Here is a 14,393-nt window from a genome sequence, read left to right as displayed (position 1 = left end):
CTGGGCATAGCTGGGTTGGGTAAGCCTGCCCTCAGACACCACAAATGCTGTTGGCAGGGGTCAAAGTTCTGTTCTCTGCTTCCAGGAAAAGCTGTCAGGGAGGGGCTGGAATGGCCTGGCTCAGTCAGAAGGTCTGCTTGTGGGAGTGGGGCCATCTGAGACCCACAGTCTGGAGCAGGCCTCTGGAGCGGGCCTCGCTCCTTTCCACCCTCCCCAACTCTGCGGCTACTCCTGGGCCTCTGCCAGCAGGCCAGATCTCATGCCACTGGGCCTCCCTTGGGTGTGATGCCGGTGGGGAGGATCACCGCCTGAGCTGGGCACACGGCCCCCCTTTGGGAGAAGGGTTGCACTCTAGGACGCTGATCTGCCCCTGAGGGCACACACACCTCAGTAGGCTGTTCTCGTATATCCCTTCTGTGCCCTGGGCAATGCAAGACATGGTGTATGGGATCTGGTCTGCAGGTGTGACCTCTGAGCCCTGGGAGTTCAATCCCTAACCCCACCAGGGAGAGGAGTACCAGTCCCAATTCACCCACAGGAGCCCAAGCTGGGTCGATGTCTCTCAGCCTCAGGGTCTGCCCCGTTCTCCTGGAATCACCAGGCTGGCAGCACCTGGGAGGGCTGTGGGTAGGGAGCTCACAGTCTGAGTACCCCTCAGTCAGCTATAGGGCCCCCAAAGGGAAAGTCCCATTCCCTGGAGATGCCTCCATCTGCTGGCTATATTGTCTCTCTTGGCAGCCACGGATAGGGATGGGGGAGGGGAGGGTGAAGCGATATGGTGCCTGCCCCGCGGATCTGGTCTGTGCACATGGAGGTGCCCCGAGGGGGTTTGGAGCCTAGTGCTGCATGATTAGTTACTGTGAAAGTGAAGAAGAGCTAAAGAAAATGTAAAGGTTGTCTCTATCTCTCTACCTTATTAAAATGAGAGAAAGGCAGGGAAGGTAAGAGAAAGAGAAAAACTCAACTGCACTTCACATACTGTTATTAATAAAAAAGTACATTTGTTTCCTTCCCCTTTTGGGCACCTAACACTAAATACTGTTGGACCTAAAAGGCAGAAAAGCTCATTGCCCCATCTTAAAAAATAATGTTACTCTGTGACATGTTCCAAATTACATTTGAACTATTTTAAATATTACACTAGAAGAAATTCTGTGAGGTTGGCAACTTCTGCCAAGCATTGATCCAGGTCCCTGAGGGGCTGTCATATTGGTAGGTGTGTTAGTAATGTCTGAAGTGTGTGGATGTTCCTTTCCCAGGGAGAGGAGTAGATCAGAGAGATAGGAGTGTCTCTGGATTTATCTCTAGAGGCTTTTTGCAAGGGTTGGGTTAGAGAGTTGATTTAGTTCAGGAAATTTTTGAGCATCAAGGGCAGAGAAAGCAGTTGGAGGGAGGGATCTTTCCCTCATTCCCTGGCCTGCTTTGGCTGGGTCTGGTCTCTGATATCAGGCTTCTAGTTCTCAGAGAGTGCTTTGGATTTTCAGATATGTTTACTTACCCCACTTTCCATAGCTCTACTTTAGTTTGTTTGCCTTTTCCTTCCTTCCTTCTGTTGGGAATGTGGTCTTTATTCCTTATAGTTCCTACAGACTCCTTCAATGTGTTTTGTGCAAGGTGGATGGTGAATACTTGCTAACTGAATTTGCATGTGCACATGTACTGGTGCATGTGGCTTGCAGTTATACCTGTGATTCCAAAGGCCAGTGAGACCTTAGAAATGCAGAGCTCTTTAATAAGAAATGCATTTTAATAAAACTGTATTCTCCTGGGGCCAAATTTCATGCTTTCCTTTGGAGACTGTATGAACTGACTGAGGTCTAGGAAATGGAAGAGGATAGGGCAAGAAGATCCTGTTTTCTAACACATTATTCTTATATATAGGACAATCCAGTCATGTTCTCTTCAATCTAGGCCAAACTCACTTTGGTCTAGATTTCTAAGTAACCAGGAAATTGAAATATAAACATATATTCTTCGAGATCATTCTTTGAGGCAAACTGGTATAGTATCTGTCTTTATAGAAGAGCTATTGCCAAAGTAATAAAGCAGTTTGCACCAGAAATTTCTTTTTATAAAATATCTTCATGAAAACATTAAAAAAAATTCTATTTTATGTTTCAGATGTTGTGCTTAACATACTGGTAACAAAAATGTACTTGGCACAGTGTAGTATATAACCTTATTAAGTCAAGGAGCTCTAGAGTCAGGGCTGCATTGGGTTGATGGGTCATTCAGCACATGCTAATGGGGGGATATTGTTTTGAGAGCCCCCAGCTGAACTGGGCTTCCAGTAACAGAGTGGCTAGCAACCTGCCCTGACAGGAAGTGAAAGGGAGTTAGATGTGTTCACAATATGCCTTCCAGGAGATATTTCTTTTACCTGGTGGATAGCCTAATGCCTAGTTATCCAATCCAAGACCAGGGGAAGCCCTCACATGGGAAAGTTGTTTATACTGTACTGGCAGATGCCAGTTCTTGTCTGACCTGTGTCTAGTTTAGCCTGTCTGACTGTTGCTCTGGCACTGGGAGCCCAAACTTGTATTCCTCTTACCCACTCTGTCCCAGGAAAAACCTGGCCTAGGGTAGCCCCTGATTCCTCAGATGGAAAACACAAATTGAATACACCACCACAGTTCAAACAAGAAAACAAGTTAAAAGAATTTTACTTGCAGATCAGTGAGTCAGGAGGGCAGTCCTCCTTCATCCATGGGTCATGTGAATCAGGATGAAGAGTCAAGCAGAGAGAAGAGTGTGAACTAGCATCTAGCAGAGTGTGGGCCACTCTAAGTTCATGGGCAAATGCCTCAATGGTCTTTGTAATGGGAAAACGGGGGATCCCGGTCTACTAGGTGAGAAAGATACCTACAAGTTCTTATCTCTGGCCACTGGCTTAGGCCATTTGGGTATGGTATTCTATTTCTGTTGCCTAGGCTGCAACTTTTGCTGTGTCATTCCTGTTCCAAATATCTTCTGCTTTTTTTCTGGTAGTATCACTTTTCAAATCAAAGAGCAAACTTTCACCATTAGGAAATAATTCAGGACGCCATTGACTAATGTTGCAATGTTTATTGCCATAATACAACTAAATATATTTGCATTAAGGAAAATCTTTTTTGTTACAGTTGAACAGTTTAGAAGCAATTAACGTTATTTTTAAATATAACTGTTTTAAAGGCTTTGCAGTCAGGTGATTTTTCTTATCATTGCCGCTGTTTCAATTTTACAAGAAAAATAAAAGTGAATTATTTCTGACCATATTTTCCATCTGTTTCTAAGTAAAGTAAATGAATTTTATGGTTAACCCTTGCTTATTAGAACAGAACCCTCTCTAAAACTGGCAGGAAATATCATTTATTTCCTTTTCTTGGGGCTTAGACATTAATCCTCATTTGTTAAGTAATAATATCAGCAGGTAAAGACACAGGTTTCAGATTTATAGAGAAGGTTGACTGCTCCTCTCTTGATTGAACAGATGCCTCTCACTAGGTCTGTAATGAGAGGAAAATATGATCTTCCTGTTTCCAACAACTTCTCCTTACTCCCATGTGAGAGGGTTTGGGTCTATCTGATTTGAGCCCTGGCTGTTGTGGATGTTTTAAACATTGGGTCTTGCTGAAGTCAAGTCTCGGCATGGTCTGGCCGTAGAGCTGGGAAGATAAACAAGAGCTTTACAGAATTTAACCTCCATGCCTGCGAGCTCTGTTTAGCCTAAACTCGTTCTTTCCCATAGGACATGCGACCTCAGTGCCAGGCTTCCTGCCCAGCCAACGGGCTTCCTCCATAGAACTATTACCATTCTTGCTGCTCAGGATTGCAGAGCAGCGTTATTGCTCGTGGTTCTCAGGAAATGGCATGTTCTCAGAAAGCCAATCCCATCTGGCCTCCCTTTCCTGCTTTTTCACCCAGAGCTTACGCCCCTAGCTTGGTACCTACTTTCTCCCTTAGGAGAAGTTTGCTTTGGGCTACACCCGGGGCCAGTTAAGATGTTAGAGGCCCTAAAACCTGGAAATATTATTATCATCCTTTCCATCTTCCAACACAGACAATTTCAACAACAACAACCATAACAGCAGAAGCAACAATACTTGTTTACTATTAATAGCAACATGTATATTGTATGCCAACACTAGGTACTATTTTAAGTGTTACATATGGATGAACTCATTTAATACTACGCCCCCCGCCCCAGTTGTTACTATTATTATTGTCAGTTTATGGGTGAAGAAATAAGTCACAGAAAGGTAAAATAATTTGCCTGAGATAACACAACTGGTAAGTGGCGGAGCCGGGCTTTGAACTTGGGCAGTAGTGTCAGCATCCGTGGGCTTAACCACTATGCTACATTAAACAGTAACACTAAATAGGAAAACTCAAAACTCAAATATATACTGAAGCTGAATAGTTTTTTTAAGAATTCCAAATGACAAATTTTGTATAAGCCATTTGAAAGTGCCACTTTCTTACTTTTATTTGGTAGCCCTGCTTTGCCAGAACCCTAAAAACCATGTACGCGGACTGGCTAGTCTAGTGCTGGGCTGTCTCACCCAATCTTTGGCCCAACTTACAGGCTTGCTAGAGGCCCACTCTCTTCTTTGATCTTTGCAGGCCACAGCAGGCCTGGCCCACTTACCAAGAGGAAGCGCCTGCTATTTCACTGGAAAGGAAGGGGTTAGCACCCCATTGCAGTGCAGTTAGCAGACAGGAGACAGCTATGTCCCCAGGCAGACAGCCCAATGGACTGCAGGGCCAGAAGTGCAGGCCCCACTCTCAGCTCCCAGTGTGACTGTGGGCAAGCCATTTAACCTCCCTGTGTGAGGGATGATGAAATAACGCTTTGATCTTGGGAGAGAAAAAAAGCTTTATATAAATACCAAATAAGTCCACTCTTACTCAGCACCTCTTAAATTCATGTGGAGGCTAATGTGCCTCATAAAATTCCAGAGTGTCCTTAGTTACAAGGCCACGTTCTCAGACTTGGACTCCCGAGTTTTCAATCATAATATTGTGTCTAGTTCTGTGAATTGCCTAAGAGCAAAAATAACCCCTAAGACTTTTCGCAAAGCCTTTTGTCTCAAGAGCTACAAGAATTCTAATAATACACATTCTATTTAAAAGAATCCTATATATTATTTAAAACCTGTGCATTTTGAAACCAAATTTGTGCCTAAATGCCTGCTGGAGCCCTGTTTTTGTTCTTTTAGGCTGTTATCCACAGTGACTTGGGATAAAGCTTCAAGGCTTCAGCTGCCCTTCCCTTTTTTTTTTTTTTTTAGCAGATTCAAAGCAGGATTCCTTCTGTCACTCTCCCCTGCCCCCGCATCCAGCTCTGTCTTCCTTGTGTGATGTCCATATCCAAAATTAGCCCTCATAAGCACCAGAACCTGAATCAAAATTCATATTCCCTCAGCATCCTGCAGTCAGGGAGAAAGAAGTTCATTATGTACCTTCGGGTATGGAAGACTGAGATGATCAGGGAAACATTTTTTTCCCCGGGAGTATTTGCATTTTTAAATTGAAAGTTCAGAAGAAGAAATTCAAAATGATTGAATTTTGGGCAAGAAAGAGGTAATCACTGTTCATGCCTCTTCACTCCTGTGTAGAGAGTCACATCTCTGCACAGGCACAGAAGCCACTATAAGGGAGAAGGTAAAAGGGACCTGACATTTCCCACACACGTTCTGTTTGTCTGGCATCATTCCACTCATCTCTGTGAGGAAGACAGGATTGTCACCATTTTACAGATGGCAATTCCAAGGTTCAGAGAAGTCAGGTAATTTCCCTAAGGTTACACAACTAGAAAATAGCAAAAAACCAAGTTCTGGTCCAAAGCCTTTATGAGACACTGGAAATTAGAAAGCCCATACTTGGGTTTCACTTGGATTCACCTCTCTTTGGAGCCATAGAGCCCATTATCACCTGCTCTATTCAGTTGAGTTCAAAAAGCAGTTATTGAGCATATCTCATGTGCTAGTCTTTTCTAAGCACTGTGAACCCAAAGATGAACATGGCCTGGCCTCTGTCCTGGAGAAGCTTGCTGCTTCACAGGTGACAAAGCACCTTCTAAAAGGGCAAACCTTATTCAAGTACAATAGACTTAGGTATAAATATAAATACAATTTGGTGGAATGTTAATAATGATACCTAACTTATGGGAACTTATATTTTGGATGCATTATCTTATTACATTGTTTAAGAATGCCCAGAGAGGGCCAGGTGAGATGACTCACACCTGTAATCCTAGCACTCTGGGAGGCTGAGGCAGGAGGATCGCTCAACATCAGGAGTTCGAAAGAATGCCAAAAGACAAGGAAACTTATAATCTTCATTTTATAAATGAGTAAATTCTGTGTCTGTGTTCTCCAATGTGGATATTTACATTTATTAATTAAAATTAAATAAAACAACACCTTCAGTTTCCCAGTAGCATGAGCCACATTTCAAGTGTTCAATAGAAACCTGTGCCAAGTGGCTATTATATTGGACAGTAGAGATTTAGAACATTTTTATCATTGCAGACAGTCATTTTGGACAATGCTGCTCTAAGTAATTTGTCTACACAGGGATGTGGGAAATGGACTTAGATCTACCTCTGGAGCAGATGCTTTTGACTGTTATATTGCTTTTTTAATTTTAGTGAAATTGGGGAAGGGGAAAAGAAGTTAAATATCTCTTATTTCTCCAAGAAATAAGAAATATCTCAGAAATGGCGGGGAACTATGACATATCAACAGAATTTCCATTGCAGTATTTTTGTGATAGTTGTAAAAACTGGAAACGATTTCTTTCCATGGATCAGGAAAGTTAGTACTTGCTATTTGATTGCCCTTTTATGGAACCATAAGGTGACTTTTGCTAAGAGTCACTCCCAGAGTGTGCCTTATTTACTTCTAAGTCTTGGTTCCTAAAATAGTACCTGGTACATAATAGGCACACAATAAACACTTCTGGAACTAAATTTTAAGAAAGATAACTATAATATCTGCCAGTGTCAAAAGAATTGTAGTAAAGGAGAGGAACATCACTGGACTTCCTTATGATTCCTAGGGGGAAAAAGAAAAGAAGATTTTTCTCCAGGGCAGCATCCAGGTGCTCAGCTTCATAAAAAAAAGAGCACATTTGTATTTATCTATACTGTGATAGGGATAGAAGCGGAAGCGATCATAAGAGCTGCCTTAAATCTTATGTGGGTCAGATTTTACAGTATGCTATTTTAAATCTAAACTAAAGAGACTCTGTATATGGCTCCAAAGGAAGCCCTGAGAAAAAGTTGCCACAGTACCAAATTAATTCCCCTTATCATCTTATGCAGTGAAAACAAACTAAGTCACCCGCCTGCAACGCATCCCGGTGTGTTATCCCAGATTACTTGCATTTACCCACCAAATGTTGTGTGAAAGCTGAAAAACATACCCTAATTTGGCTCCCAGCTCATCCTCCTGTTTCTTTTTATTAATGCAACATCTCCACCCCTCCCACTCATCTTCCTTGCCTTCTCTTCATGATGTAGCTGAAGTGTTGGCTTCTGTGTCATTTAGAACAAACAAAACCTATAGAAATATGTTTTAAAAGACAGATGCGCTGTTTTGGGATGGGAAGCAAACATTGGATGCTCACTCAATGCCTCTTACAGGCTTTAATTTACAGCAAAAATAAAAAGGAGTTGTTCAACATGTAGCGAGGGGAGTCAGCTTTGAAAACCGATAAGAGGAGAAAAATGCCAGACTCATTTTGAATTTGAACTTAACAACCAGGACCCTTATTTCCCCGCAGCAAAATGATCGCTACTTTCTTAGAATGATTTAAGAATTCCCTGGAGACGTTTTGCCCAGGCTCTAGAAGCCCCCTAACAGGGCTTATCAGAGAAGATTCCAATTTAGAGCAGCAAAAGTTTAGTGCCTGATATCAGCTCTTGCTTTTTTTTTTTTTTTTTAAAGGAGACATGATGTTTTATAGTGTTAACAGTTTTGAAAGGTCTTACATTTACAGTGAACAGAGCGCTTTTGTGAAAAGGGCTCTGAAAGGCATTATTCAGGCGAAAGTGCATCAAAGGGATGGGAGTTAAAAAGAGAAAAGTTTGCCGATGTAGCGATTGGAAGGAGCATGTGCTGACAGGTGCAATTATGGCCAAATAATTGAATCTTTTAGGAGAGATCTGGCGAGATAAAGCAATCGTTGTGGACTCACATTGAAAACCTGTTTGTAATTATATACTTACGGGTCCAGCTGTAATGATACAACTGATGTAGGGATCTCAAACTACTCTACATGCAAAACATAGCAGCAGTGGCATTTGCACTTTGTAAAATAGGGCTTAATAGTGTAATTCCAGCCCAACAGACCTTAATTGGTTCAGAGATTGGAGGCAAGTCTTTGTGGTCTGCTTTCTCCCTCAGGCTCCTCAAAGCCTGGAACCTCTCCTAGCCCCGAAGAGTGGTGGTCAATTCAGATTCTAAGTGCTTTGGTCTCAGAGGAACTAAAGAAAAGTTAATTAATTGCTTTTATTAGTAACATTAAATATCTTTCTTTTCTCTTTGGTAGAAGAGTTTCCAGGCACTTTAGTTTTCCTTGTCTATATGTGCCTTAGCCAAAGAGAGTGGGCTAGAGAACAATAGAGTGTTTATTTCTGAGATGTTCCACTAAAGATATAAAAGATAATAACCTTGTTCCTGGCCTTGAAATATAGGTGCTTAAAGCCTTGGTCCCATGAGAAGAAGTAAGGTTACTGCATATACCGCATCCACACTTTGTTTAGGAATCTCGAGAATTCTTTTTCAGGGTCTCTGCATGAAGAGGGAGCTGAGAGAAGGGAAGGGCAGAAACTAGAGAAATACAATGTGATCATTTCTACTTGTAACAGAGCAAAGGGCATCCCTAAGGTTCCATTAATAATTCTGTTAGACATCTTGCTTCAGGCTTTCATTTAAAATGAAACAATGTAACTTATTTTTCTGTATTGTATGATTTTTTTCTTCCAGATTTATAATTTTGTCTTCTTCTATGTATAGATTACTTTGTCATTGTAATGCTATTAAAGGTTCTTAAGTTGGCTAGTCAGTTACAGGTTTCTGATAATTACATCCTGATTTGAAATTCAGCCAGTGGCTCCTTTTCTACCATGGAGAATTGACTCCTTAATGTCTTTGGATCTCTAGTATTTTCCTTTTTAACTGCCAACTTTTCATTTTACCTTTTATCAATAAGCTTTCAGACTCCGTTAGTAACTAGGTGGATAGAAGACTGACTTCTGCATCAGCCTTCTTCAAGCGTTTAGCAAGCTCAAAAGTAAATCTAGTATTGCACCAAGAATTTAACACTGCTGTAGACACAACTTACTCTATTTGCTTCTTACATTATGAATCATTTAGCACAGTGCCTGGCTCATAGTAAGCATTTATGATAATTGTTATTTTATTTTCTGCTCGCTTTGTTTATTCATACTATGAATGAATGCTTACTGTCTTCAGTACTTTCTTGAGTTTGATATATGGTCTAATTTGGAATTATGGCTACAATGGGGGTATTCAGATTTTTCCATGGTGGGCCACATGATCTTAATTCTAACATTGGTGCAGGCTACGTGATCTTTTAAAAAATGGATCACAAGAGTGCATCTGTAGGGTCCATCCCTGTATAGAGGTATTGGACCAGTAACTGAATCAAATGCAAGTGGAGGAGTAATCAGTTACCTATTTACTTTTTGGTGAGTGCCTTTTGTTATTCTTCAGTATCATGATGAAATTTTAGTGGAATTAAACTATTGTGGCTCAAAATTATACAATCACATTCACTTTTAATTTTAAGTACTAGTTTCATGAAGCCTGCTAGGAGAGTTCCTAGCATCATCAGTTATGACAGTGGGTCTCAACCTGGGCTGTGTCTTCTTAGTACCTGGAGAGCTTTTAAAAAAAAAGATGCTCAGATTCATTTCAGACAGCCTGATTGAATTTGTCATAGGTAGGGCCTAGCCATTCGATATTTTTATAAAGGCTTCTCAAGTGATTTGTAAGGTTGAGAACCACTGAGTGGCAGGAAAAGAGACTTAGGATATAATAACTACATTTTGACTTGTGCCGAACCAACTAGGTTAAAGTCTTATACCCCAAGCTATGCACACTCCCTCCCTTTTCTTACTTGCACCATACCTGCAAATTAGAGAGCAGAATGAACATAGCATTGGAGGCAAATCTTTCCTTTGTCTCTTATGAAAAGCATGATCTTGGAAAAGATTCTTAAATTTATTGATTTTTGGTTTCCTCATTTGTTAAATTTGAATAATAAATCTTCCTTGTAGAGGAAGATCAAACTACTAATGTGATATGAAAACATTTAGTACAGTATCTAGTACATAGTAGGAGCTCAGTATATTTTCTTTCTCTTCCTTCCTTCCTTTTGTTTCTCTCTTTCTCCTTCTTTCTCTCTCTCTCTCTCTCTTCCTCCATCCTTCTTCCCCCCTCCCTCTTTCCTTCCCTTCCTCTCTCTTTCTCCTTTCTTTTTCATTTCTTCTTTTTTAAAATGAGGGGGTAGAATAACATTTAAATACCCCTTATGCTGTAAAATCTAGTGAATTTGATTCTTTGCATTAAGCAATGTGATTAAAGAATAACCACACCATATATATATATTTTTTAACAAATTCAGTTTATGTGCAAAAAAGGAAGCTATTGGCAAACAGTTGATAAGGGATGAATTTGGAGTTTATTTTAGTATCCTGTTCACGTATTCTTACTTGGCTGCCCTTTCAACCTGATGTATCTATGAAGTGACTGGCCAAGGTTGGGATGTGGTTTGAGTTGCAGGAACAAGTTTTGTGATTGAGTGATGCCATCTGTTATCTGGGCATTGACCTTGTGCCCTTGGCCATCATTCGTGTGCTTCAACCATAAGACCGTCCGACTTACTTTATACTTATAATAATGGCAGTAGCACCTGGCATGTAGATTATAGCATCTATTTGAAGGGATGCACTTCAGAGAAGTACAGATGAAATAAAAAATATCTTCTAATTACTACCTGGCCAATTAGTTTTTTGCCAAGAAAATAAAATGTTGCTATATCTCCATCCATTCCCAGGGAGTCATAGGGGAATTCACTCCATTACAGCTTGGTTTCATGGAATAGTTCATTATTCATGGCAGTGACTCAGGAAGGCATCTGCCTTGTTTTGTTGTGACACATACCTGTCTTTTGCCCACTTATTTGGCTCCAAGTGGAAGCTCAAGCAAATGAGAGCGGCCCGAAGCTTCTATTATTAACTAGTTCAGTCTAACCAAAGCAGAGAACTGGGAGATTATTCCAATGTGCTGTCTCAAAGGAGCTGCTTGAGTTACAGCAGACAAATTATCTATGGGAAAAGCCACTTTGATGATGATAATATGATCCTCTGCTGTTTCCCAGTGCCTGGCAAAGTGTAACAGGGTTGAGTGCAACTTAAGGGTTAAGGGTGAGAGTTTAAAAATCACGGCCATCTGGATTCCAATTTTGGCTTCATTACTATCTATGGCAAGAATCAGCAAACTTTGTTTGTAAAAGGGCAGCTAGTAATTATTTTAGGCTTTGTGGGCCATATGATCTCAGTCACAACTACTTAACTCAGCAGTTATAGTCAAAAGCAGCTGTAGACAATACATAAATGAATGGGCATGGCTGTGTTCTGATAAAACTTTATTTACAAAAACAGGCAGTGGGCCAGATTTGGATCATGGCTGTAGTTTTCCCACCTCTGATCTATAAGATCTTGTAATAATAAGTTGCTTTCATTTTCTAAGATTATTTTGAGGATTAAAAGACATAATATATATAATAAAATACCATGGGCTTGGTATAAAATAAGTAAGCACTTAAAAATAGTAGTTGCTATTATTTTATTAAAATATTGTATATCATCTAATGATATGATGCTATTGCTTGTAAGATGCATCTGGATTTCAGAGATGTTAAAGTATGATTAAAAAGTCTTAGAATTGATAAAATATAGTAACCAATTACAGTAAAAAGGTTATATTTAGGATTTTAAGTCTTATTCTACCAATTATAGTTTAAAGCTTCTTGTATAACATGTCTTTATGATGATGATTATTTTTTTTTGTCAGAGACACATGTCATGAACTCTTGGGACATGTTCCACTACTTGCGGATCCTAAGTTTGCTCAATTTTCACAAGAAATAGGTCTGGCGTCCCTGGGAGCATCAGATGAAGATGTTCAGAAATTAGCCACAGTGAGTTCATTTTCAACTTAAAACCTGTTCTGTTTATGTCCATTTGTAAGGTAAGATGCTTCAGAGTTACTGACTATGAATTATAGACAAATGTTATAGAGAGAGCATGGTGATTTTATCCCTTTTCATGTTGTGTTCTTTTGAAGCACAGTGAGTTCTTGGCTTCTTGACCACCAAAATATTGTATTTTATCCTTCTTGTTCAGGGGTTACCTAGATATAAAGGGCTAGATAGTAAATACCTTAGGTTTGTGGGTCATAAGGTCTCTGTCATAATTACTCAGCTCAGCCACTGTGGTACAAAAGCAACCTCAGACAATATGTAAATGAATGAGTGTGGTTGTGTTCTAATAAAACTTTATTTACAAAAGATGGTGGTGGGCCAGATTTGTGCTGTAGTTTGCTGACTCCCATAGAAATATTAGTAATAGTAAAAGGTATACATTTATGATGAAGTAGGGGTTGTACCTGGAATTATGTCTTTGATTCATCTGTATGGTTGTGATCAGATATAATTTCAGTCAGCAGTAAGAAATTCAGGCTCAACAATTATTCTAAGTGCACCCCCCTCCAATTTAATAGATGCTGTGTTATCTTCTCAAAACTGAGGTTCTTCTCAAAACAAGCAAAGTGAGAGGAAAGGTGTAATGCCGGCTGCCACCTTTAAGATGCACAAGAGCCAGATCTAGCATGCTCACATGCCTTACCTTAGCCCCATTTTGAAGAGCCAAGGAAAAGAAAGCAAGTTTAGCAAACTCACCTACCTACAGAGACCAGTCAGCCTAATGGGCAAAACCACCAGGGAAAGAAAAATGGGATCTCAAGTTGTATGTGGGTGGCACAGAAACACATCAATGACATAGTAAATATGCAGGAATATTCTTCACTCCCACCAAGAAGTAAGCTTTCCTTAGATTTCTTAAAAGACATAGCTCTTTCAGTGTACCTTTTGTTTCCTACTTATTTTTGATAGAGATATGGGAGCTGAGAACCATTTCTGTACTGAAAGATAAATGGCAAGCCATCGAAATGGCAGTGACCCTTAGCGTCAGTATGGGGACGCACAGGGCACCGTGGGGGACGGGGAGAACGTGCCTCTCCTGCGGCAGAATGCTGGTTCCCAGCCGCTGCTAAGTGTTGCCAGATGGGATGCAGGGCTTTGTCTTGCCAGATCGCCCCAATTTTGGGGAGAGACTTGCAATTTATATTTTTAAATGAAATTTAATGATTTTAACATTTTGGCTCATTAAAAACATCCTACCATTATGAGCTGAGGAAAATATATTTGTAGACTGAATCTGGATCTCATGGGCATTAGCTATGTTTCAGGATATAGCAAATGATCTCAACACACAGTGGCTTAAAACAACACATATTTATTATCTCATAGTTTGTATGTGGAAATTACTGAGTGGTTCCAGCGCAGGGATTCTCACGAGGTTGCAGTGGAGGTGTTGGCCAGGCCTGTGGTTGTCCGAGGGTTCGGGGGTCTGTTTCCAGGACGGCTCACGTGGCTGTTGTCTGGAGGCTTCTGTTCCTTACCACGTGGGCCTCTCCGTGGGCTGTTTGAGTGTCTTTATGACACGGCCACTGGCCTCCTCCACAGCAAGCGATAGGAGGGACAGAGGGAGATGGCGACAGCAAGGAGGGAGTTGTAATGTCTTTTGTGACTTGATCCAATGCTGTTCACGTTGGCCATAGTCTATTCGTTGGAGGAGACTTCAGGCCACACTCAAGGGCAGATGAATTAGCTTCCATCTTTTGGAAGAAAAAGTGTCAAAGTTTTTGTAGACATATTTTAAAACCATCACACCATGGGACCTGTTATTTAGTTCTCAACCTTGGCTCTGGTTTTAAATTCCTTATTTTGGCTCTGGTTTTAAATTCCTTATTTTGGAAACTTTTCTGTGCCTTTTGAATTTCCTTTGAAATTTTTGCATTTTAGTCTTTGACTCTCCGCAGCTTATACTCTTGACCAGGGAGCAAGATATGCTGCTTGCTTGTCTGACTCAGAACAGCCGCAAACTGGGATTCAACAGCCAGGTTCTGTGTGGAGCTGACGTGTGTGTGTGTGTGTGTGTGTGTGTGTGCCTGTGCACATGTGTACTCAGAGGAGGAGAAGGAATAGGTCGGAGTTTATGGATGTGAATGTAGGTGGATCCTAGTGAGTGCTCTCAA

The 14,393-nt window shown here is 40.7% G+C and overlaps 1 protein-coding gene across 1 annotated transcript in view; it reads left to right on the top strand.

Moving 5' to 3' along the window:
• Positions 1-14,393, top strand: part of TPH2 (tryptophan hydroxylase 2) — a 100,033-nt gene that overhangs the window by 47,439 nt on the left and 38,201 nt on the right. Inside the window, exon 8 of the mRNA XM_012738836.2 lies at positions 12,090-12,216. Within this exon, the coding sequence (XP_012594290.1) occupies positions 12,090-12,216 (127 nt within the window). The remainder of the gene's footprint in view (positions 1-12,089; positions 12,217-14,393) is intronic.

Source organism: Microcebus murinus, chromosome 10, assembly GCF_040939455.1.
Source record: "Microcebus murinus isolate Inina chromosome 10, M.murinus_Inina_mat1.0, whole genome shotgun sequence".
NCBI classification, from domain to species: domain Eukaryota; kingdom Metazoa; phylum Chordata; class Mammalia; order Primates; family Cheirogaleidae; genus Microcebus; species Microcebus murinus.
This window is presented reverse-complemented; position numbering and strand designations above follow the sequence as displayed.